The sequence below is a fragment of the Nyctereutes procyonoides genome, unplaced genomic scaffold, assembly GCF_905146905.1.
Source record: "Nyctereutes procyonoides isolate TBG_1078 unplaced genomic scaffold, NYPRO_anot_genome, whole genome shotgun sequence".
In the NCBI taxonomy this organism is placed as follows: domain Eukaryota; kingdom Metazoa; phylum Chordata; class Mammalia; order Carnivora; family Canidae; genus Nyctereutes; species Nyctereutes procyonoides.
Window position 1 is genome coordinate 2035191 of NW_026575040.1, and position 25742 is coordinate 2060932.

A 25742-nucleotide genomic window follows, 5' to 3' on the forward strand; every position below is an offset into this window, starting at 1 on the left:
CCGCCAGCCGCGCGGCGGCTCCTGGAACTGTCATCTCCGCCGGGTGAGTCCTGGGTTCGAGTCTGTACCCCGGCGTCCCGGGCCTCCCGGGCCTCCCGAGGTGCCCCCCCACACACCCCGGAGAGGCAGAGCAGGCCCAGGTTCGCCTTCCCCGTCGGGCCAGGAGCCCTCAGGGAGCTTTAGTGCGGGGCCACGCGGGGCCTGCGAGACCTCGTCCCTAGAGAAGGGCAGAGCTGGGCTGCGGCGGGGAGGACCGGCCGAGGGCTACCAGGTGCGTTCGCGGGGCCGCAGCCCGTGGGGCCGCAGAGGAGGATTCCGGCGGGGGGGGGCGGGAGGGGCTGCAGGGGGGCTGCGGGGGGGGCCTCCCGGGGGGGGACAGCAGCATCCGGGAGGGGCTGCAGGGGGGCTGCGGGGGGGCCTCCCGGGGGGGGGGAGACAGCAGCATCCAGGATGGGTTGCAGGAGCAGGAGGCCCCAGGAACGGAGGCCCCTGGTGTCCAGGACGGGTTTAATGGTTTTGTGATTCTTGGCGGAGCGGGAGGCCACACCGAGATAAAGCATGATAGATACATTCTAATATTTTAGATTTGGACATTACTTTGATAAGCTGAAGACATAATGCACTAAAATATTTTGTTTTAATATTGTATTTATTGGGATCCCTGGGTGGCGCAGTGGTCTGGCGCCTGCCTTTGGCCCAGGGCGCGATCCTGGAGACCCAGGATCGAATCCCACGTCGGGCTCCCGGTGCATGGAGCCTGCTTCTCCCTCTGCCTGTGTCTCTGCTTCTCTCTCTGTGTGACTATCATAAGTAAATAAAAATTCAAAAAAAGATTGTATTTATTTATTCATGAGACATACACACAGAGAGAGGCAGAGACACAGGCAGAGAAAGAAGCAGGCTCCATGCAGGGATCCCGGACTCAGGACTCGATCCCAGGGCCCCGGGGTCATGCCCTGGGCTGAAGGCAGATGCTCAACTGCTGAGCCACCCAGGCGGCCCTAAAAGAGTGTACTATGGAAGTGTTTACATGTATACAAAACTCAGCAAAACACGGAAAATAGCATTCCATTATGGGCCTTAAGTACTCATCACCAACCTCAACCACAAACGGCCAGCTTGGTTGCATTACAAATATGTTAAGATTCGCCTCAAATCCATCCCGATAATATGTTAACCTTATGTTACAAAAAAAAAAAAAAAAAAAAAATCCCGTTCACGCTAAATGGGTGTAGAGGTTCAGTGTTGCGAGATGACAACAATACTGGAAGTTGGTTGCACAACAACCGAACTGCAACTTAAAAATGGTTAGGATGAAAAAGCAAAAAGGAAAAAATGGTTAAGATGGTAAGTTTTATTGCATGGGTTTTAACCACAATTGTTTGGTTTTTTTTTTTTTTTTAAGTTCCTTTCAAATTAAAAAAAAATGCTGCAAATTAGGGGAAAAAATCTGACTGCAAATGTGCAATGGAAAGTAACTCATTGCCAAGTGGAGGCCGATAGAGTTGTTTTTAACTCATGGAGGCTCTGAAAGGAAGCTCTTGGTTTTGGGGGCTCAGAGCAGGGGGATCTGGCTTTGGGGTGGAGCTTAAGCACTGGGATGGCCTCTGGTTTATACTAGACCTGAAGGGTTAGGTGAGCCCAGCTTTGCCAGTTGGATTTCTTCTAAATGTTCCTGTTCTCTTACACTCTGAGCTACACCTTTAACCCTTAGCTAAGCTCCTATGCCACTTTGTACCTTCGTTCACAGGAAGGTGAGTTAAGTGTGAATTCACCTTTTTCTTTCCACTCTCATTCTTTAGGGCACTTCTGGGTACTCTGTCTCCAATCTACTCCATCTCCCAAATGTACCACAGGTCAGTCTTTCACACTCCTTGGTGTTAACTGGTAGCCAAACCTGCAGCCTTCTAGCTCTACCTTCTAGCTTTCTACCTTCTACCTTCTAGCTCTGGTCCAAGTGAGTCCTACATGGATAGCCATGAAACCTTCCTTTTGCCCACCCCCAAACAAACTATAAAATGAGAAAGCAATTGCCAGTTTCGGGTTTGGGGCTCATTTTGTCTTGCTCTAGGGGCCCCAGGACCCATTAAATTTTCTTAATTGTAAGTTGGCATTTATTAGAGACTTAAACAATTGGATAAAATTTGCACCAGAAAGTTATATTAGAGGGTTGCCTGGCCAGCTCAGTCAGTGGAGCATGTGACTCTTGATCTTGGGGTTGTGAGTTCAAGCCCCACATGAGGCATCAAGCTTACTTTAAAAAATAAAATAAAATGTGTGCATTTAAAAAAATATGTTGAGTCATGGCTACTTAAGACTATTCAGGACAAATTGGATACTTGATCACATCAGTGATGGTGAGAAGGAATTAGGACAGGGCTGCTGGTAATGAATGACAAAGCAAAAGCTAGATTCAATCAGAGGGTAAATTTGCTTAGTGTTCGACCTATAGATGTATTTATTTTTTTAATTAAAAAAATTAAAAATAAAACAATAAAAATATTTAAAAGATTTTATTTATTTATGAGAGACACAGAGAGAGAGACAGAGAAGCAGGCTCCATGCAGGGAGCTCGATGTGGGACTCAATCCCAGGTCTCCAGGATCACACCCAGGGCTGAAGGCGGCGCTAAACCCCTGAGCCACCTGGGCTGCCCCTCGAGGTATAGATTTATATCTGTTCACTGAGCTATAATTATTGAAGTATCCACAGGAAATAATGTTATTGTGCATATATAGCTCATTTACTCTTTAACTTTCTCTTTCCCCATTGAAAAGGTGTGATTTTGGATTATGTGAGGTTTTTTTTTTAGGAATGTAGCCATCATGTTACATCATTACTGCCTGTACACAGGAGGTAATATGAAATCGATGAACTATTTTCTTATGTTTTCCTTTGTAGGGAAAATGGAAGAGCTGAGTCAAGTCCTGGCTAGTAGCTTTTCTGTGTCCCAAGATCTGAACAGCACAGCTGCCCCACACCCCCGCCTGTCCCAGTACAAGTCCAAGCACAGTTCCTTGGAGCAGAGTGAGCGGCGGCGCCGGTTATTGGAACTGCAGAAATCGTAAGGCTTGCTTTAACTCTTTGGCTACTTTCTTCAGGCTGGGAGCTGTGAACCAATCAGGAGGCTCTAGGTTTGATTCTTCAAAGTAGACCTTTTGTAGGTACATCTTGCCCGTGAGGTTGGGAGGGGTAAATCCTGGCAGAGGTAGACTTCCTTTACACCGCAAGCTTAGGAAAAGATGGAAATGTAGGAAGAGACTGAAGTTTGAAAGCAAAAACTCAGTTATTTGGTTAAATTGTTCTTTTTTTCCTGGCAGCAGTACTGAGCTTTGCAATTTAGGGACTTGTGAAAGCCACGCCCAGACTTCCACTCCCCACATTCCCTGTGTGGCTTCTGCACTCTGAATCGTGGCATCGGTGTGGTCTTTCTGTCTGCCTGCAGCCTGAATGTTTCTATGGAGCCCTTGAGAGTTCAATACAAATAATTCCACAGGGAATCTGAGGAAATGTCTTCCATACACTGACTTCTCAATGCCAAAATGAGCAAACAGGGGAAGAGAGCAGGGAAAGAGTGTTTGAGGCCAGGCTGCTCTGAAGCCAGACCCTGTCCTTTTATCCTGAGTACCACATGGGCCTCTTCTGGGTAATAAGGAATTGAGGATTTGAAGGCACTACTAACAGCTGCACAGTTTCTCTACTGTCTACATTCTGCCCAGTGCTGCGTTATTGGATGTACTTAGCAGAAACGGTTCCCTAGGCCTCTGGGTTATCTGCAGATTGCATTCTCAGATCACCTCCCCCCTCCAAACTCCCACCTCTGTTGTTTAAGAATTATAATTAATTATTTTGAAATAGGGAACACATTAATTTTATGTATTCATATTCAAAATTCAAAATTTGTAAGAGTATATGGTGAAGTCTCCATCCTAGTATGACACTAAGTGAAATAAGTCAGGCTGAGAAAGAAATATCATACAATTTCACTATATGTGGACTCTGAGAAACAAAACAAATAAACAGAAAGTAGAATCAGACCCTTAAATACAGAGAACAAATTGGTGGTTGCCAGAGAGGAGGAGGGAGAATGGGAGATCCTGGCATCCAGTTACAGAATGGCTGAGTCATGGGAATAAAAGGCACGGTGTAGAGGATACAGTCAGTGATACTGTAGTGGTGTGGGATGGTGACGGATGGTAGCTCTACTTGTGGTGAGCGCAGGATAACGTAGAGAGGTTGAATCGCAGCACTGTACACCTGAAACTAATGCAACATTGGGTGTCAACTATACAATAAATAAACCAAAAAATCTCCCTCCCAATTCTGTCCTCTGGCCATTCACTTCCTCTACCATATTAGTTTCTTTAGTATCTTTCCAAAGATATTCTGTGTAGATAAGAGCAAGTGTGGCTTTATGTGCCTATACCATTTTTTAAAGATGGCAGCCCTGGTGGCTCAGTGGTTTAGCACCACCTTCAGCCCAGGCGCGATCATGGAGACCCGGATCGATTCCCAGGTCGGGCTCCCTGCATGGAGCCTGCCTCTCCCTCTGCCTGTGTCTCTGCCGCGCTCTCTCTCTCCCTCTCTCTCTCTCTCTGTGTGTGTCTCATGAGTAAATAAAATCTATAAAAAATATTTTTAAAAAATAAAAATAAACAGAAGTACTGTACAATACACTGTTCTGTGCATTTACTTAACAACATTTTTGGGGAGAGATTTTATATCAGTACCATCTCATTCCTTTACTGTGGTGCCAAGTATTCCATTGGATGGATAATTCATAATGGAATCTACCCAATCCCCTACTGATGAGCATCTGGGTAGTTTTCCTTCTCTGGTGCTTTCAAACAGTACATGGGAAATGACCACAGATGTGCATCCTTTCACGCAGGTAGGAGTACACCAGCTCTTCCTTATTCTTGAGATAAAAGGCCATGGTGCTTGCATGTGCTTTCTCAGGTGTGCACCTTCTCATGAATGTGCAGGAATTTGTGTGTGTGTTTGAGACAAAACCAGCTGAGTTGGTCTCAGTGGATCTTTCTTAAAAGCATTGAGGAAACCAAGTGTGGGAGGTTACATTGTATCTACAAATCACTTTGAAACAATCAGGTTCCAAACAGTTCTTATTCTTTTTCATTTTTTGTTTTTTTTTTTAAGATTTTATTTATTTGAGAGAAAGAGCATGAGCTGGGGGAGGAGAGGGGGACGAGGGAAGGGGAGAGAGAGAAAGAGAGAGAGAATCTCAAGCAGATTCCACACTGAGCACAGAGCCCACATGGGGCTCAATTCCACAACCTGGAGACCATGACCTGAGCTGAAACCAAGAATCAGACGTTCAACCAACTGAGCCACCCAAGCACCCCAGTTCTTATTACTTCTTAATTACCCAACCGTTCTAGAACATGTAGTAATTTTTTTAAAGGAGGATAACAATACAGGGAAATAAGTAAAAGATATATTAAATTTAGGGGCACCTGGAAGGCTCAGTCAGTTAAGTATCTGCCTCATGTCATGATCTCAGAGTCCTGGGATCCAGCCCTGCATTGAGCTTCCTGCTCAGTGACTAGTCTACTTGTCCCTTTCCCTTACCCTTCCCCCTGCTTGTGCTCTCTCTGTCTCTCAATTAAATAAATAAAATCTTTAATTAAAAAAAAAAAGATATTAGGGATGCCTAGGTGGCTCAGTGGTTGAGCGTCTGCCTTCCACTCAGGGTGTGATCCCCGGGTCCTGGGATTGAGTCCCACATCAGGCTCCCTGCATGGAGCCTGCTTCTCCCTCTGCCTGTGTCTCTGCTTCTCTTTCTGTGTCTGTCATAAATAAATAAATAAAATCTTAAAAAAAAAAGTCAGGAAGAAGGCCTGGCTGCTCCTCAAAAAAAGTCAGGAAGAAGGCCTGGCTGCTCCTCAGAAAGCTGTGTAAATTAGGGGCACCTGGGTGGCTCAGTCAGTGAAACGTCCCACTATTGATTTCAGCTCAGGTCATGATATCAAGGTCAGGTTCCACACTCAGCGGGAAACCTGCTTGAGCTCTCTCCCTCTGTGTGCTCTCGCTCTCTCTCTCTCTCTCTCTCTCTCTCTCTCTCTCTCTCTCAAGCAAATAAATAATCTTTAAAAAAGAAAGAAAAAAAAATAAAAAAGAAAGAAAACTGTATTAATTGGAAAGTCCCAGAAGTGGTCCTTGTTTTATTTAACCTGCTCACCGCATCTTAGTGATTCCTCTCTTCAGTCACTGGGGGCCCTTTTAACAGATACCTGTCAGGCAGGAAGGTCAGCTCTCAGGGTGGGGGAGTAGAGGTGGGAGTCTGGAATGGGGTGAACAGCGGCAGGGTCAGCCTCTCCAGCCAGTGAACGTCGAGAATTCCTTTCAACATTTTACTCTGCCTGGTTTTCGGGAAACTCTGAGGAAGGCTGAGTGTGTTCAGAGGGGGCTCCCTATCTAGGACAGGTGAAGGGCCGTCACTAGTTTAGCCTTTGGAAGGAAATTTCTACCGTTTCTTCCCCTAGAATCCCCAGGGTGCTCCTGAACTCGGAGCCTTTCAGTTAAACTAAACTGGTCACCTTGTAGGGGGTCTTCATAGGAGACATAAAGGGCTGTCCTTTTGCCTTCTTCCCTCCAGCAACCGGCTGGATTACGTGAATCATGCCAGGCGACTGGCTGAAGATGACTGGACAGGGATGGAGAGTGAGGAAGAGGAAGATAAGAAAGACGATGAAGAAATGGACATTGACGCCGTTAAGAAGTTACCAAAACGCTATGCTAATCAAGTGAGTAGTCCAGGGAAGGTGAGGCCTGGGTCCAACCCCACCAAGGTAAGTGTTGCCATAAAGAAAGGAGGAGGAGACAGGAGGAAGGAATGGGCAGGCTGCAAAGAAGCTGTGGATGTGCATTAAGTGTATGGACTAAGAGAAGAGATGGCTTATGGTGCCCTGTGCTGACCGGGGGTCACTGAGGGAGGCTGTGGGTGGTGCGCTGGAGAACTTGTATGTCATACTATAACCCGAGGTCGCTGGCCTGCTGCAGAAAGCCGCCGAGCTCTTAATACGCTAACAGAGTCCATGCACTTATTTAGTGGTCATTGTACATCAATGCCGGATTGGACCTGCCCAGCCTGCACTTCCCTGACCCCACTCCTAGGTTGGTGGTCTTTCCTGAGCAGTGGACTAACATGTCAGTCTTGGATCTTCACATTCAGATGGTGGAAGGTGGGGAGTGCAGTTGCCCTTGAGTATTGCCACTTGCTAACAGGCCAGCCAGTTGGCCTCCATGAGGCTGAGGCTGTGAAACAACAGATGACTATAACATACTTGACTAAGTGGCCTGTTGGTCGCAGAAAGAAACCGGTGTGGTCTGTGGAGCCATAGGGGAAGCAGGCGTGGAGACTGTTCACTGCTTCTGGCAGGCCAGGTATTCCGGAAGGCAGGGTATGGGTCCAAGGGGAGCCAGGGGCCTACCTTGCTATTATATTGTTCTCTATAACCCACGTGTCTTGTCATCTCAGAATCCTCTCTTACCTTTAGAATATGGTTTCTGAGCACACATATTCCCATCTTCTTTCTGTGTCCCAGATGCAGCACAGGCAACATCGTCTATGACAAAATACAATTCTGTTCTGTTCTGCAAGTATTATTGAAGGCCCTGCTCCGTATTCAGCTGGGCTATATGTGGGAAGATGGACAAGGGTCAGAAATGGCCCCTGTACCCCTGCAATAAGTGGAGGTGATGGTTTTTGCTATAAGAAAGTGAGATTAGGGATGCCTGGATGGCTCGGTGGTTGAGTATCTGCCTTCAGCTCAGGTCCTGATCCTGGGATCCAGGATCAAGTCCCATGTCAGGCTCCTTGCAGGGAGCCTGCTTCTCCCTCTGCCTGTCTCTCTCTCTCTCTCTCTCTCTCTCTCTCTCTCTCTCTCTCTCTGTGTCTCTCATGAATGGGTAAATAAAATCTTAAAAAAAAAAAAGTGAGATTAGGGGGCACTTGTGTGGCTCAGTGGTTAGGAGTGTCTGCCTTTGGTCAGGTCATAATCCTTGGGTCCTGAGATCGAGTCGCACATCAGCTTCCCACAGGGAGCCTGCTTCTCCCTCTGCCTGTGTCTCTGCCTCTCTGTGTGTGTCTCATGTGAATAGATAAATAAAATCTTTTTTTTTTATTTTTTTTTAATTTTTTTATTTACGATAGTCATACAGAGAGAGAGAGAGAGGTAGAGACACAGGCAGAGGGAGAAGCAGGCTCCATGCACCGGGAGCCTGACGTGGGATTCGATCCCGGGTCTCCAGGATCACGCCCTGGGCCAAAGGCAGGCGCCAAACTGCTGCGCCACCCAGGGATCCCGATAAATAAAAACTTTTAAAAAAAAGAAAGTGGGCAGCCTGGGTGGCTCAGCGGGGCAGCCTGGGTGGCTCAGCGGTTTAGTGCCGCACGTGGCCCAGGATGTGATCCTGGAGACCCCGGATCAAGTCCCACGTCAGGCTCTCTGTATGGAGCCTGCTTCTCCCTCTGCCTGTGTCTCTGCCTCTCTCACCCTTTCTGTCTCTCCTGAATGAATAAATTAAGAAAAAAAAAGAGAAATAAAGGAACTTTCTAAAGGAATTAAAAAAAAAAAAGAAAGTCAGATTAGGGTGGGGGTGGGGTAACTGGGTGACAGGTGTTGAGAGCACATGATGAGATGAGCACTGGGTGTTATACTGTATGTTGGCAAATTGAATTTATTTTTTTAAAAGAATTTTATTTATTTACTCATAGAGACACAGAGAGAGAGAGAGTGAGGCAGAGACACAGGCAGAGGGAGAAGCAGGCTCCATGCAGAGAGCCCGACGCGGGACTCGATTCAGGGTCTCCAGGATCACGCCCCGGGCTGCAGGCAGCGCCAAACTGCTGCGCCACCGGGGCTGCCCGGCAAATTGAATTTAAATAAAATTTTAAAAAAAGAAAGAAAGATTAGCTTCCAGGAAGGAAGGAAGTAGGGTTTAAAAAAAAAAAAAAGGAAGTAGGGTTGTGAAATCAGGAAAAAGTTAATGAAAGAGGAGGCAGCTTTGAAGCATGGGTAGGACATGGACAGAGGTGCAGAGCATTCCAGGGTCTTCCAGGCAGCAGGAAGAGTCTGAGCAAGAGCCTCAAGGTGGGAGGAGTACGCGGTGTGCTGAGAACAGTGTGCAGGCCAATAACGATGGAACAGCATAGGGTTGGGGAAAGGAATATAGTAGAAACGTGCGGGAATGCAGACTGTCTTTTAGATTGTGGAGAACCACCAAGAATTTTTGAGCCAGGGACAGAGTTGGGAATTTGACATGCACATTAGTGTGTAGAAGGGCCTGGAAGAGAGAAGCTGGAGTAGCTTAGCTTTGCGAAAATGATCTGCTGTCGGTGCTGAGAGCAGGGAGGGTGTGAAGGAAATTAGGTCACAAGTGTGAGAAGTGTCGCCAGGATAAATGGATAAAATCTAACAGGAATTGGATAGAAGAGGCAGTGTGAAAAGTGGTTGAGTGTTTAAACTCTGAAATCACATTGACCTGACCTCAAAGCCAGGCTCTTTGTTGACCTTGAGCAGGTTGCTTAACCACTCCAAGGCTCTGGTTTCTTAGCTGTAGAATGGGGACAGTTACAGTACTATTTCACAGGACTGTGAGAAGGATTGAAGGAGATGGTATGCCCACAATACTTGGCCTACAGCCCATAATAAATGCCCCACAAATATTAGCTACTATTTTTTTTTTAAACAGCTATGTTGAGATAAATTCACATACCACACAAATCACACATTTCCAGGGTACCAATCAGTGTTTTTTAGTGTATAGTCACGGGGCTGTGCAACCACTACCACTGTATTAATTCCAGAACACTTTATCACCACCAGAAGGACCCTCATACCCATCAGCAGTTAACTCCCAATCTTCCTTTCCCCGGGCCCTTAGCAGTCAGTAATCTATTTTCTGTGTCTCTGGCTTTGCCTCTTCTGGACATTTCCTATAAATGGAAGCATATAAGATGTGCTGTATCTGTTTTCTTTCACTTAGCATAAGGTTTTCCAGGTTCATCTGCGGTGGAGCATGTGTTAGAATTTCGTTTCTTTTTATTCCCAGATAACATTCTGTTGTCTGGATCCCCCACATTTGGCTGGTTCACCCATCAGGTGGTGGCATTTGAGTCACTCCCACTTTCTAACTGCTGTGAATAATAATGCTGCTGTGGACAGTCACGAACAAGTTTTCATGTGAATATATTTCCATGTCTCCTGGGTAGGTACCTGAGAATGAAATTACGAGGGCGTGTGATCATTCTATGTTTAATGTTTTGAGGAGCTGCCAGACGGGGTTTTTTTTTTTTTTAAGATTTTATTTATTTATTCATGAGAGACAGAGAGAGAGGCAGAAGGAGAAGCAGGCCCCCTACAGGGAGCCCGATGAGGACGGACTTGATCCCGGGTCTCCAGGATCATGCCCTGGGCTGAAGGCAGCGCTAAACCGCTGAGCCACTGGGGCTGCCACTGTTTTGCAAAATGACTAGAGCATTTTACTTTCCCACCAGCAGTGGGAATGAGGGCTCCAATGTCTCCACATCTTTGCCATAGCTTCTTATTGTCCATCCTTTTGAGTGTAGCCATCCTAGAGGGTGTGAAGTGATGTCTCATGGTTTTGATTTGCATTTCCTTAATGACTGATGATATGGAGCATCTTTTTATGTGCTTAGTAACGTTTTGTATACTTCTTTGGAGAAATGTCTGTGCCTTTTTTTTCTTTTTCTTTCTTTCTTTTTTTTTTTTTTTTTAGAGAGAGGAGGAAAGAGAGAGGAGGGGCAAAGGGAGAGGGAGAGAATCTTAAGCAGGCTCCATGCCCAGTGTAGAGCCTGACATGGGCTCGATCTCATGATCCTGAGATCATGATCTGATCTGAAATCAAGAGCCAGACACTTAACCAACTGGGCCACCCAGGTGCCCCCTAGGCCCATTTTTTAATTGGGTTGTCTTTTATAATTAAGTTGTAAGAGGTTTTTATATATTCTTGATACAAGTCTCTTATCAGATACATAATTTGCAATATTTTTCTCCCATTCTGTGGTTTGTCTTTTTACTTTCTTGATGGTGTCATTGGCAGCACTAAAGTTTTAAATTTTGAGGTAGTCTTATTTATCTATCCTTTGTTTTGTTGCTTGTGCTTTCAGTGTTGTATCACTATCATTCTTTAAGGAAATGTTGATTATGGTTGGCTTAAGATTCGGTAACAGATGAGGCACCTGGGTGGCTCAGGAGGTTGAGTGTCTGCCCTTGGCTCAGGGTGTGATCCTGGGGTCCTGGGACAAGTCCCACATTGGGCTCCCTGCGAGGAGCCTGCTTCTCTCTCTGCCTGTGTCTCTGCCTCTCTCTCTCTCTCTCTGTCTCTAATGAATAAATAAATAAAATATTTAAAAAAAAAAGATTCGGTAACAGAATGGTGTTGCCATTAACAGAGCTACAGGGTACAAAGGGGAAGTAGGGGATTTCAGGGATGGAAGGTGTTTGGGTGATCGAAGGCCGTGAATCCTGTTTTGGGTACAGTGAGTATAAGATAAAGAGAGAGCAAGCAGAGGAAGAGATATACGTGGATGGCTGAAAATGTAGGTCTGGAGGAAAGGAAAGCAGTCTGGAGATGAAAAAGAAGGAGAATCGGGGTGCCTGGCTGGCTCAGTCAGTGGAGTATTTAACTCTTGATCTCAGGGTCATGAGTTCAAGTCCCATGTTGGGAGAAGAGCTTACTTAAGAAAAAAAAGAAAGAAAGAAAGAAAGAAAAGAAACAGAAGGAGAATTGGGGGATGTCCTCTCAGAAGTGGCAAGTGAAGCTGCAGAAGTAGATGTGACCCAGCCCCGACCAGGACAGCATCTAAGAGAAAAAAAAGGGGGGGGGGGACTTAAAACAGCCTTCTGAAGATTCTCTACATGTTTTGGGGGAGTATGTGGAGGAGTGTTTGGAGGAAAAAAAAAGAAGAATAGCACTGGCTCACACGGCCAAGGGAACATGTGTCAAGGAGGATGAGGAGGCGGTGACCAGCAGCGTCACACAAGGAGGGGAGCACAGAGGATAAGGGGGGAGAGAGGGAAGAGGGAGACTTGGCAGTGAGGAAGTCATGGCCTTTGTCAGGGCCGTGAGGTAGGCAGATCTGGACTGAGAGTTCAGCAGCAGCGAGAAATAAGAAGTCGTTTTAAAAGGGACAAAGTGCAATAGTTTACCAGAAATGCAGATTGATAAAAGGTTTTCATTTTTGTTTTGTTTTTTAAGGTTAGAGCTTGAGCATTTCATGGGCCAAGGGAAAGGAGAGATGAAGTTCTGTGGGGGTAGTTAGTTGATAGGCCAGTCTCTGTGTCGATGGGAGGAACTGTGAGCCACGAGTGGAAGAGTTAATCTTTGCAAAATTCATTTCATCACCACCACCCCCCTTCTGTTTTTGTTTTGTTTTTTTAAGGATTTTATTTACTTATTCATGAGAGAGAGAGAGAGGCAGAGACACAGGCAGAGGGAGAAGCAGGCTCCATGCAGGGAGCCCGATGCAGGACTCAATCCCAGATCCTGGGATCACGCCCTGAGCCGAAGGCAGATGCTCAACCACTGAGCCACCTGGGTGTCTCCCCTCTCTTTTAATTTAAATTTTGTTAGTTATCATTACAGTGCAGTATTGGTTTCTGGAGTGGGATTCAGTGATCCATCACTTACATACAACACCCAGTGCTCTGACGCCCATCACCCATCTAGACCATCCCCCACCCAACTCCCTCCATCACTCCTCAGTTTGTTCTCTATCAGTAAGAGTCACTTATGGCTTGTTTCCCTCTTCTTTTTTTCTTTTACACTTCCCCATATGTTCATCTGTTTTCTTTCTTAAATTCTACATATGAGGGACACCTGGGTGGCTCAGTGGTTGAGTGTCTGCCTTCAGCTCATGGGATCCAGGATCAAGTCCTGCATTGAGCTCCTTATGGGAAGCCTGCTCCTCCCTCTGCCTATGTCTCCACCTCTCTCTCTCTCTCTCTCTCTCTCTCTCTCTCTCTCATGAATAAATAAATAAATCTTAAAAAAAAAAAAAAAATCCCGGGCAGCTTGGGTGGCTCAGCAGTTTAGCGCCACCTTCAGCCTAGATCGTGATCCTGGAGACCCAGTATCGAGTCCCACATCTGGCTCGCGGCATGGAGCCTGCTTCTCCCTCTGCCTGTCTCTGCCTCTCTCTCTCTCTCTCTCTCTCTGTCTCTCATGAATAAATAAATAAAATCTTTTTAATAAATAAATAAATAAAATTTTAAAGTTCCACACATGAGTGAGATTATTTGGTATCTTCTTTCTCTGACTTATTTCACTTAGCATAATACCCTCTAGCTCCATCCACGTTGCTGCAATGGCAAGATTTCATTCTTCACCCCCCCCCCCTTTTTTTGAAGCAGATTTCCAACATCCTTAGTACAGTATTTGGGGTAACCAGTTTGAGAAATGATGATTCAGATTGAGAGCTGGTCAGGGGCCTGATTCATCTCTGAGGAATAGCCTCTGGCATATAATAGTTCTGAGAATGGCAGGTGGATGGACAAAGTAAGGTGAGGAAGAAGGTCCCTACACCCAGACACAGGAGGCACGGTAGTAGGAGTGGGAAGGATGAAGATGAGGAGAGAAGTTGAAGTTCACAGTGAGCAGCCTCCATTCAGTTGAGACAAGTTGACTGAGGGCAAGTGGGGTGGAGGTCTACCGTCAGCCTTGGGGGTATTCCATTATATAGAGAGGATGTGAGTTCTTTGTCATTGCATCCACTGCAGCAGCACACCCCTGTTGATTTTCTAAATAGTCTCTCCACCCAGCATGGGGCTTTAACTCACAACCCCAAGATCAAGAGTCGCACGCTTTCTCACCTAAGCTGCCAGGCATCCCCTGTTGATTTTCTATGCCATTTTTTGTATGTTCCCAGTTGATGCTGTCTGAGTGGTTAATTGACGTCCCTTCGGATTTGGGACAGGAATGGATTGTGGTCGTGTGCCCTGTGGGAAAAAGAGCCCTGATCGTGGCCTCCAGGGTGAGTAGCTGCCTCCTGCCTTGTCCAGTGCGCCTGGGCTATAGCAGGAGGGGTTCTTTGTACTTCATGCGCCTTCCCTGCTGCAGCAGCTATGCCTGGCCTGGGGATTGAAACACATGCCCGCGGGAGGGATTTGTTGAGAGCCATCTTTGGGCTGGTGACACGCCTGCAGATTGTGGAAGCGAGAGGGTGAGGTGGACCTTGATGCCTGATGGGATGGCTAACTGTCCTGGCCCCCCCCTTCCCCCCACCGCAGGGCTCCACCAGCGCCTACACCAAGAGTGGTTACTGTGTCAACAGGTTTTCTTCCCTTCTGCCCGGAGGCAACAAGCGAAACTCAACCACAGCAAAAGGTATCTGCCTAATATTGTCCATTTATTAAGTTTGTTTAGAAAGATATATATTTTTAAGTAATCTCTGCACATAATAGGGGCTCAAACTCACAACCGCAAGATCGAGAGTCACATGCTCTACCAACTGAGCCAACCAGGTGCCCCTTTTTAGTAAGTTTTATAATTAGTAAAAGGGGAAGGTTCTTGGTTACTTGCTTTAAAGACTCCCTTTGAAAGCGCACCTTTGAAACTGTACGTCTGGATTCAGGCCATCATTTTCAAGGTCAGGCGAGTCCTGTCCCCGGGATTCCGGCCATCTTCAAGGTCAGGCTTCCTCAGTTGCAGAAGAGATGCAGCGCCTGAGGCCTGTTGGGCAACAAGTCCCTGAATTAAAGTTGACACACCTTTCCCACAGATGTCCGTTACTGGGTGACAGTGCAGTTTGGAGGCCATAGGTCCCCCAGAAAGCTGTTGCTGAAGCTTCCTGCCAAATCTGTCTTCTCCCTGTGGTTGTGCTAACCGCAGCCTCTCCCTGCCCCCGAGGCTCAGCTGAGGAGCTAAGATCGTAGAGGTGAAATAACTTGCCCAGTCACTCGCCCGGGAAGGGGTCCGGGAAGGGGCCAACCTGGGCCTCAAACCCACTCTCGTCCCTGCCTATTCAGGCTCCCTTGGTGGCTCCTCATGTGCTTGGTATTGAGCCTAGACTTTTCTGTTGGCTTTCAGAGCGCATCACATGTGAACACTGGCTCGTCCATGCCTCTCCCCAACTCATACCCGCGTCTAGCTCTCTTCTGCTGGCTTATTCCCCACATGTGCCCACTTCATTCCACCCGTGGGCCTTTGCTCATGCCACATCCGTATTCTGGCCTGACATCTCCTCCCACCTCCCCTCTACCCTATTGTTTTAATCCTCTGATCCCAGAAGACTGTTCATGTGCCAGCTCTCCTGTGAAGTGTTTCCTGCTCTTCCAGTCTCCCTCTTCTAGAACCCCTGTTGCTCTTAGCTTATGTTGTACACTTCAGCTCTTGGTTCTTTGCTCCGTGATCATTTGATCCCCTTAACTGGATTGTAACTTCCTTAAAAGCAGGGACTACTTATAGTTAATGTTCCACACAGAATAGACCACCTATGATAGGAACTCAAAAATGCATGTAAAATGGAAGATTACCTGCTTTTGGGCTGGAGCTTTTTCTAAGGTGAGCAAATGTCCTAGTTAATCTAAAAGTTCAGAATTCCCATCTGGCTGAAGGGTTGCCTTGGTCCCTCGCATGCCGTCCTACTTGCGTACCTTAGCTGCACCAAGGAGTTAGATAAGGGCCATGGAGAACTTTCTCCCTAATGACCTCCGATTGGAAGGGGTACCCTGTACTGACTTTCTGCTCTGTGACCCCAGACTACACCATTCTGGACTGCATTTACAGCGAGGTGAACCAAACCTACTATGTTCTGGATGTGATGTGCTGGCGGGGACACCCTTTTTATGACTGCCAGGTAAGGACTGATACTCTCCTCATGTATTCTTCTGTTTTCTCCTTTCTTCCTGGGAAAGTGGCTCAGCATGTGGGTTTGGTACGTGACCAGCTTCTTGGTGTGCACAGGATGTGGTATATCAAGTACATTATCTAATGTTCCTTGCATTTTTGAGTGTGTTTAAATTAGCTTCGTTTTTAAAAAAAGAAGTAGGAGGAACTAAGGGAAGTACAGCAATTCTCGAGGGGAGGAAAGAGTGAAACAGCAGAGGAGTAGGCTGGGACTTTGTGGAAGCTGCACCCACCCCCTCCCCTCTCTCTAGAGTGTGGGAGGATTGCTGGCAGGGGAGACGGTGGGCAATGGGGATGCCCCTTGTGCAGGCCGCACAAGGAAGAGAAGGTGGAATGAAGTTACCAGCAAGGAGTCTCTGGCCAGCTCTACTGCTTCACCAACCACATCCTGATGCTGAAAACAACAGGACCTCCTTAGTATGATACAAAGGCTCGAATCTCTGAGGGGCCAGCTCTGGAAGGAGATTTTCCAAGTGAGGAGAAGCCTCGGTATTCTCCCCTCGAGGGTCACCTTCCTCCAACAATTTCCTGGTGATTCCTATGAGTGACAGTAGCAGTCATCAGAGTGAGTCTAGGTCAGCCCCTCAGACTCCATTTCTCTTCTTAACACTCACCTTTGTCTCAGGTTTCTAGTGGTGACTTTTTTGTCCTCCTCGACAATTAGTTTATCACAGTTAGAAATGCAAATTCCTGGACCTACTGAATCAGAAACTCGGGTAAACTTATGTTTTAACAAGCCAACGGGCAATCCCCAGGCAGGCCTTGAGGGCTGTCACCATAGGCTGCTGCTTCTCTGTAGCCAGTAGCCAAAGCACGATTTTCCAAAGCTAGGCGGTGGGGCTGCAGAATTCAAACACACACTTCGTTCTAACCTAATAGCTAAGATTTGCGTTGCCCAACACTCTGTGAACATTATCTCACTGAAGCCCTTACAGCAACTCTATAAGGTGAGTACTGTTGTTATTCCCCAACATAGGCGTGGAAGCTGACAGCCACAGATCTTAAGTACTTTGCTGTAGTGCAGAGCCACACCTAAAACTCAGATCTCATAAATTCAGCCTAGAACACATCTTCCTCAGGGACCTGGGTGCTCAGTCCGTTAAGCATCTGCCTTCAGCTCAGGTCATGATCTTGGGGTCCTGGGATCAAGCCCCACATAGGGCTCCCTGCTCAGCAGGGAGCCTGCTTCTCCCTCTCCCTCTGCCTTTGCCCCTATCCACCCCCTCACTTGCTTGTGCTCTCTGCTCTTTTTTGTGTGTGTCTCTCTCTCCCAAATAAATAAATAAAATCTTAAAAAAATAGAATATATTTTCTTTTCATTCTCCTGAAGTATGTTTCATAACATGTATTCACAAATTATAAGTTTGGTAACTAAAATTACCTGTATTTTTATAATATATAGGATAGACTGTCCTTTTTAATTTTTTTTAAAGATTTTATTTATTTATTCATGAGAGATACAGAGAAAGAGAGGCAGAGACAGGCAGAGGGAGAAGCAGGCTCCATGCAGGGAGCCCAATGTGGGACTCGATCCTGAGTTCTAGGATCACGCCCTGGGCGGAAGGCGGCACTAAACTGCTGAGCTACCTGGGCTGCCCTGTCCTTTTTAATTTTTAAGAGCAAAATAATATACAGGAAACAAAAGGCACTAAATAGCTATAAAAGGGTATGGATCAGTAATTCAGAGAATAAAGTAGTTTATAAGTTACAGCTATAAAGTAGTTTCTAATCCTCAGAATGAAACCTAAATGAAGATTAACATAATGTGCTTTGGAGTCAGAGTCCTGAGTCCCCTTGTATTTTCTGTGGCTGAATGATATAATCTCTCTGAGCCTCAGAGTCCTCACTTGTAAACTGGAGATAATGGTAATCCAACTCTCAGAGGGGGGGTGAGGATCAATGATTAGGTGAATAAGGTCCTTAGCATGGAGCCTGACACATAGTAGGCCTACAGTGATACATGTTGGCTTGACTGCTATTAAACATCCTATTGGGTTTTAAGAAAAAATCTTCAAAGATTTTATAAACATCTTCCTGATCTTACGGCAGTGTTTGAAGGGACGTGGTAGAAGGGCTTAGGTCTTCATAAATTAGGTGGTTATTTAGAATGGGGTGTTTTTGTTCATTCTACAGTTTGAAATGAGCAGCATTTCATCTTTCTGTTTCCCTCCTCTGTGGCAGACTGATTTCCGATTCTACTGGATGCATTCAAAGTTACCAGAAGAAGAAGGACTGGAAGAGAAAACCAAGCTTAATCCCGTAAGACCTGGTGTTAGGACTGTGGGATTCTTTAGGGGGATTGTTTTGGATTGTTCTATTATCTAAATGTAATAATTGTGAATGAAATGATCTTGTTTTTGAGATAGCATGGGAAGGATGTGGGCTTAACAGTCATCCAGATCTGAACTAGTTTTGGCTTTAACAATTACTAGCTAAAATTAATAACCTCATTTGGCCTTAGTTTCTTCATCTATGTAATAGAGTTCGTAACACCTACTTTACTGGATTGTTCTAAGAACCAAGTAATACAAACGCGCACGTTCTCCTAACATGATACTTACGGTAGACACTCAATCAACAGTGGTTGATATAAAATGCTAATAACTGCTTTTATAAATAATGCTATTTAGGGATCCCTGGGTGGCTCAGCAGTTTGGCGCCTGCCTTTGGCCCAGGGCGCGATCCTGGAGTCCCGGGATCAAGTCCCACGTCAGGCTCCCTGCATGGAGCCTGCGTCTCCCTCTGCCTGTGTCTCTGCCTCTCTCTCTCTCTCTCTCTCTCTCTCTCTCTCTCTATGTCTATCATAAATAAATAAATAAATAAATAAATAAATAAATAAATAAATAAATAAATAAATATTTAAAAAAATAATACTATTTAGAAGTCTAGTACAGTGGTTCTCAAATTGTAGCATTCGTCAGTAGTATATGGAATCCTGGTAAGCCTACATCCCTGGGCCTCCTCACTGGAGTTTCTGATTTGCTAGGTCAGGATGAGCCTGAGGATTTCTTTTTTTATTTTTATTTTTATTTTTTTTTTGATTTTTAAAAAAAGATTCTATTTATTTATTTGACAGAAAGTGAGAGAGAGAGAGAGAGAGAGAGAGCAAGCGCAAACAGGGGAAGCAGCGGAGGGAGAGGGAGAGGCAGGCTCCCCACTGAGCAGGGAGCCTGATGTAGGCAGTCCTAGGGTATCTTCTGACTTTGCTGTGTCAGAGCATCAGAAAAGGGCTGGAAGCCGATTCCTGGGAAAGGATATGCTGCTGCCCTTCAGAGCCTCAGCTGCACCCTGCTAGATAAGTCAGAATGCCAGAGCTGGAAAGGCCCTGCAAGGATAGCTCATCTACATCCTTCATTGTTCAGATGAAGAGGCGAAGGCTCAATCCCAGGACCCGGGGATCATGACCTGAGCCAAAGGCAGACGCTCAACCACTGAGCCACCCAGACGCCCTGAGCCTGAGGATTTCTAACATGTTCCCCAGTGGCACTGGCACTGCTAGTCCACAGACCACACTTTGAGAACCTCTGTTCTTGTGACTGGGCTGAGAGGGACCTCATTTTACAGATGAGGATGTATGCTCAGAGGAGACTGCCTTCCCCAAGGTCCCACAGTCCAGGATGACAGCCTATGTGTCTTTGCACGCCACTCAGTGATTAAATATGTGACAGCTATGTTCAGGGCATTTTATTGTCAAAACCCTATAGATTGGCATTTGCTTGGATTGGTTACACTATTAAAGGCATTCAGTAACCACTTACAGGACAATAAATGGGGTCAGTATCCAGTGATGTTACAAGGAAGGTCCTGGAAGAACATATATTGAGGAAGAGAAACACAGGAGCAGCTCTGTCTGAAACGTTGTTCTAAGTGCTCTACATATATGATCTCACTGAACCCATGCAACAACCTTATAAAGTAGATACTTGTATTATCCTATTTTATAGATGAGAAAGCAGAGGCACATAGAGATAAAATAATTGGCAAAGTTGGGAGTCAAACCCAAGCAATCTGACTTCAGAGCAATCCTAATCACTTTGTTATAGTGTTCAGTGTCCTTGGTAGGGACACCCGGGTGGCTCAGGGTTGAGCATCTGCCTTTGGCTCAGGGTGTGACCCCAGGGTCCCAGGATTGAGTCCCACATCGGGCTCCCTGCACGGAGACTCTTCTCCCTCTGCCTGTGTCTCTGCCTCTCTCTGTCTCTCTCTCAGTTTCTCTCTCATGAATAAATAAATAAAATCTTTAATAAATAAGGAAATAAATAAAAATCCTTGCTGATGTGAAAGGAGCTGCACTAGCCCTTCCTCAAGATTGTCATATGGCTTCGAGAATAACATACAGTAGAAGAAAAAAAAAGAGAATAACATACAGTCCCTAAACCTAGCAGAGGACAGTTATTCTTAGTCCTGGCTGTGTGTTAAAATCAACTGGATAGCATTAAAAAAAAAAAAAAATGCCTGGGACCCATCCCTGGCAATTCAATCAGAATCTCAGGGTGGGGCCTAGGCTTCAGTGGTTTTTAAGAGTTCCCTGGTGATTTTTGTGGATAAAACAAGGTTGAGAACAACCAACCCAGTAATTCAGAGGGTGGGGGGAGGTGGGAAGGATGAGACTGAACTTTTCTTCTTTGATACAGTTTATCACTTGCTGGAACTCATATTATTTGTAACATATACTAATCCTTTGTTCTAATTTATGTTTTAGTTTAAATTTGTGGGACTGAAGAATTTCCCTTGTACTCCTGAAAGCCTGTGTAAGGTGCTGTCTATGGATTTCCCTTTTGAGGTAAGTAACAGCCATTGTCTTTATTGCCCTGACGTGCTTGCAGGACATAGGGAGGCTTGGTTACACAGTCTTAAGGTATCTTCTGACTTTGCTGTGTCAGAGCATCAGAAAAGGGCTGGAAGCCGATTCCTGGGAAAGGATGTGCCGCTGCCCTTCAGAGCCTCAGCTGCACCCTGCTAGATAAGTCAGAATGCCAGAGCTGGAAAGGCCCTGCAAGGATAGCTCATGTGCATCCTTCATTGTTCAGATGAAGAGCCGGGGGCCCAGGGACGGGGAAGGCTTCCATTCCTAGGTCCTCCTTGGGTACCTGTTTTCTGCTGCAAGCCTGAGAGGCCGGCCCCTTGTTTAACTGCCATAGCTGATTGTGCAGGTGGGGACAGGGGATGGACAGGCCAAGGGGGTACGAACTCCTTATCCTTCCTCCTAAGAGCAAATGGTCCCTGGGGTGGTGCTTGCTGAGCAGTGGCATGGGAGCAGTGTGACCAACTTGCCCCAGTTTGTCCAGAACTTCCCCAACTTAGCACTGAAAGTCTCATGTCCCTAGAAGTTCCTCACCCTGGGCAATCATTTGTCATCCTCAGAACCTCTCCAGGCTCAGCCACAAACTTGCCTTTGCTCCTCATACCCTTTAAAATGGTGCCTAGTCGCTGGGACGCTGGGTGGCTCCGTTAGCGTCTGCCTTCGGCTCAGGTCACCATCCCTGGTCCTGGGACAGAGCCCAGCACTGGGGCTCCCTGCCCAGGGGGAGCCTGCTTCTCCCTCTGCCTCTGCCGGCCACTCCACCTGCTTGTGCGCTGTCAATAAATAAGTAACATCTTTAAAAAAATAAGAAAATTAAATTCTTCCCAGTCACCCACAAGTATTTGCTTGAACTTGATATAATTTTGCTAAAAGGATCAGTTTCCCAAATGGGGAAATGGCAAAGGCCAAGTTGCCTTCATTTCTGGGAGTCAATTAAGAAGGTGGTAAGAACACATCTTTATTTATGATCCTTATGCCCCAGTGACAATAAATGCTTTTTAGAGATGAGTCACTGAATCATGGAAAAGAAAATGTGGAACCGTAGGAGGTCTTCCCATTGAGAAAACCTGAGTTTCCCAGAACATAGCTTGCAGATAATTTAGGAGGAGGTTGGGCAGCCGGCAATGGCTTGGGGAACAGGGCTTCCTGACAGCCTGTTGCCCCTGTCCTCAGCAGCCCAGCATCCTGGGGCCTGTCCAGGTCCCCTGCTTTTTCCCTGTGTGGGACACATTCCCCGTTACAGAGCCCTTGGAGTGATGAAAAGAACGTGGGCTCTGGGACTGAAGACCTGGGTTCAAGTTGAATTTCTGCCTCATACTTTTTTTATTTATATTTTATATTTATTTTAGAGAGAGAGAGAGGATGAGTGGGAGGGGCAGAGAGAGAGAGAATCTCAAGCAGACTCTACACTAAGCGTGGAGCCTGACTTGATTTCACAACTTTGAGATCACGACTGGAGCAGAAAGCAAGAGTCAGATGTTCAACTAACTCTACCACTCAGGCTCTGCCCTACTGTGTTTCCAGGGAGGCCCCCAGAACTACCCTAGCCCCATTTCTTAAACACCTTCAGTGGCGGGTATGAAGATAAAGTACTAGATAGCAACACCCTGTAAACAGGAAAGTGCTACTTATGTTTTTATCTTCCAAGGTTTGGTTTTCTAGACCATTTCTTCATTTAGAGAAATTGCACGTGTGAGAAAAAAGGATTCTTTTTCCTGTGGCAAGGAAAGGGAGTTGGCCCACTAGAGCTGCCCCTGTGTGCATCGACTTTCCTGGAAACACGTAGCCCAGAAGTCATTTTCACCCCTGGTTTCCTCTTTTGTAGGTAGATGGACTTCTCTTCTACCACAAGCAGACCCACTACAGCCCCGGAAGCACCCCTCTGGTGGGCTGGCTGCGCCCCTACATGGTGTCAGATATTCTCGGCGTAGCAGTGCCCGCCGGCCCGCTGACCACCAAGCCAGAATATGCTGGGCACCAGCTCCAGCAGATTATTGAGCACAAGAGGAGCCAGGAAGGCATGAAGAACAAAGTCACACACAAGGCATCTGACTATGAGTTGGAACACCTGTCTACTCCTAAGCTGAAGAGCCCTCCCCATAGCCTGGAACACCCTGGGAGCCTCATGGAGAACTAACAGGGCAGCCCCTTGGGGAGTCACAGGATGGTGCTTCATCCCAGAAGTATAGCTGGAGAGGAGGACGGTGACAACACCAGGTTACTTCATTTTAGAGTGGACTTTGCAAAGCCACTCCAGCTGGAGACAGCTTATCTCCTATCTGAAATGCTGGCTCAGGCAGTTGAGGGAGGTTCCCAGGTTGGGTGGTCTTTGGATCTGAGCAGTAATTTGGGTGAAGAGTGTATCCCAGATATCCAAATGTAAATATATGTAATTCTTACGAAAGAAGTTGTTTGTGGTTCTTAAACTTTAGATGGTCTTGACCCTCCCCCCCCCAGGCTACCTAAACCATGACTGTTCAATCTTGGCCCATTTCACTGTTTTTAGCACTTAAGCATTCTGCTGAGTTTCCAGTTGCTGCTGTTAGTAACGTCATTTTCTAAAAGGTCTTACCAGGAACTGCAGTTCTTGGTATTTGAATATGTTCCCTCTTCTGAGAAGTGTGATTTTCTTTGGTTTAGACAATGCCAGAGATAAAACGTAAGTGGAATTCATTCACAACTTCAACAAATGTTTGCTCTTCCAAAGATAAGCCTTGTGCTAGGCCCCAGTGGTTTATGGAGACAGGCGGCACTCAGTCCCTGCCCTTGAGGAGTTCACAGTCCACTTGAGGATAGCAACCCACCAGCAGGGCCTAGAGAAGATTCCTTTAGGGCTGAAAGATGCTCAGCTGGAAGCAGGAAAGCAGAGGGAGGTTCCATCCATAGAGGAGGGTGGAGCTGGGCTGAGGCTCAGAGCCCCATGAAAGTGCTCTGCAGAGGAGGAGAGCAGGAGTTTCTCACAGAGGCGGAAGGGTCTGCAGTTGCACACCCCACCCCACCCCCATCCTGGAGCAGAGCAGGACTTGCTCTGGGACCTGACGCTGGCTCAGCCTGGTTCAGGCTTAAGGGAGGGATGGGGAGCTGCCCAGGAGGGGGCTATAGAGAGTGGGGGCTTGCGTATTCCGCAGAGGTTTTAGATTTTATGTCATGGAAGAGCTTTGAGAGGCCATATCCCTTCAGATTTGTAAGCTAGGGCTCTTGCAGCTGTGGCAGTGGAAGACCACTGTCTAAAACTAACCAACTGGGCAGTCCCGGTGGCTCAGTGGTTTAGCGCCACCTTCAGCCTGGGGCGTGATCCTGGAGACCCTGGATGGAGTCCTGTTTTGGGCTCCCTGCATGGAGCCTGCTTCTCCCTCTGCCTGTGTCTCTGCCTCTCTCTCTCTCTCTCTCATGAATAAATAAATAGAATCTTAAAAAAATAATAAAACTAACCAATTGATTTCTGCTCTGTGCTCAGGAAGTGCGTCCCATTTCCCTTGGCCTCAATCTGCTGCTCACGCTGCTTTCCACCTTTCAAGGATTTGGTTTATTAGACAAAAAGGCTCCACTGTTCTACTCCAGCAGCACTACTGTCCCGTGGACAAAATTTCTGAAGGGTGCAGGTCAGATCTTGTCTGAGTTGCAGCTGGTTCCTTTGTGTTCATTAACTCTGGGCACAGATCTGAGCAGAAATTGTGGTTTAAGTGGAGCCTGGTTACAGAAATTCAGCCCACCAGTGGAACCGGCCTCTTGTTGGGCTCTCCCAGAGCTGCTCAAGCTGACTCTGTAAAATCAGAGGAGGAAGACAACCCCACCCCCCCATAAGGATCCTGCTGGCGGCCAATTTGAGCATGCCTACATCAGTACGCTCCTTCCTGAATTTGGGTCAGTTCTGCAATAGGAACATTATGTTCCTCTCGCCAAGGAGCATGTTGCTGGCTGCCTGGATGCTACATGATCTTCCCAAGGAGAAGGCACTAGTCTGTGCCCTCCGCAGGCCCACTGTATCATTTCAGAGCTAGGGAGGCTAGCCGGTACCACCAGACTTGGCTGGGCTCTGCTCCGAAATAAGCAAGTCAGGAGGGACTACTTCCACAAAGGACACTCCTGGGAGACAGATGCATGAGTCACAGAACATACCAGGCAAACTTATCGCCAAGCACAATTTGATATTATTGAATGATAGCTTGAAGGATGTATTTCAGAGAAGTGCCCCTTCCGTTTTTAACTGAGGAGCCAACATTATCAATCACTGAATATAGCCTGTCTCTGGTCATACTTCTTGTGAATTATAAAACCACTTCCTGGGGCGCCTGGGTGGCTCAGCAGTTGAGCATCTGCCTTTGGCTCAGGGTGTGATCCCAGAGTCTGGGGATCGAGTCCCATGTCGGGCTCCCTGCATGGAGCCTGCTTCTCCCTCTGCCTGGGTCTCTGCCTCTCTCTCTCTCTCTCTCATGAATAAATAAATAAAAGCTTAAGAAAAATGAAACCACCTCCTGCCACCTGTTTCAAAGATGGCTGTGTAAAGAAGTTGTGAGGGCAGCCCAGGTGGCTCAGCGGTTTAGTGCCACCTTCAGCCTAGGGCGTCATCCTGGAGACCCGGGATCAAGTTCTACATCAGGCTCCCTGCATGGAGTCTGCCTCTCTCTCTGTCTCTCATGAATAAATAAATAAAATCTTAAAAGAGAAGTTGTTGTGATTGGATATTAGTTTTCTGGCCACCCTTCTGAATAGCAACCGTTTCCTTTTTGTGGAATTATATCTTCCCCATGCAGTGGGGTCTGCTGGAGCCGTAGTCTGGGGGCACTGCCCTCCTTTAGCTAAACATCAGGCTCATGACTCAAGATGGACCGATCATATTCTCCTCACCAAGAATTTGTATCTTGAGCAGAGGAACAAAGAAAGTAATCCCATTGGAATTCATTTATTTTGCCCTCGGAAAGTTAGGGATATCGCTTGTTCTTGCTGTGAAACCAGTGAGCATCCGGTAAACTCCGTCTTCCTTAATCACCCAGAGCGGATCTCCGGGCTGGCAACCAAAGAATCCTATCTGATACCACTGCCCTGT

At 46.6% G+C, this 25742-nt stretch overlaps 1 protein-coding gene across 4 annotated transcripts; it reads left to right on the forward strand.

The window, feature by feature from the left end:
- SNUPN (snurportin 1) lies at positions 1-23096 on the forward strand. 4 transcript variants are annotated; one of them, XM_055320149.1, is made up of 10 exons: positions 50-271; positions 1803-1856; positions 2902-3064; positions 6617-6764; positions 13913-14017; positions 14274-14370; positions 15744-15841; positions 18073-18150; positions 20594-20674; positions 22521-23096. In XM_055320149.1, exons 3-10 carry the CDS (start codon positions 2907-2909, stop codon positions 22830-22832), a joined length of 1077 nt encoding a protein of 358 aa, XP_055176124.1. In that variant the 5' UTR covers positions 50-271; positions 1803-1856; positions 2902-2906; the 3' UTR covers positions 22833-23096. The 4 variants fall into 4 exon arrangements, with proteins under 4 accessions (XP_055176125.1, XP_055176124.1, XP_055176123.1 ...); XM_055320150.1 differs by lacking the exons at positions 50-271; positions 1803-1856 and adding an exon at positions 1-43; XM_055320148.1 differs by lacking the exon at positions 1803-1856.
- The last annotated feature ends 2646 nt before the right edge of the window (positions 23097-25742 follow it).

Bases quoted from the DNA above. Each gene is read 5' to 3' on its own strand.
- SNUPN (XM_055320150.1), top strand. From the start codon at position 2,907: ATGGAAGAGCTGAGTCAAGTCCTGGCTAGTAGCTTTTCTGTGTCCCAA. The intron at 18,151-20,593 runs GTAAGACCTGGT...TTTATGTTTTAG, and splicing joins AGAAAACCAAGCTTAATCCC to TTTAAATTTGTGGGACTGAA. The intron at 20,675-22,520 runs GTAAGTAACAGC...CCTCTTTTGTAG, and splicing joins CTATGGATTTCCCTTTTGAG to GTAGATGGACTTCTCTTCTA.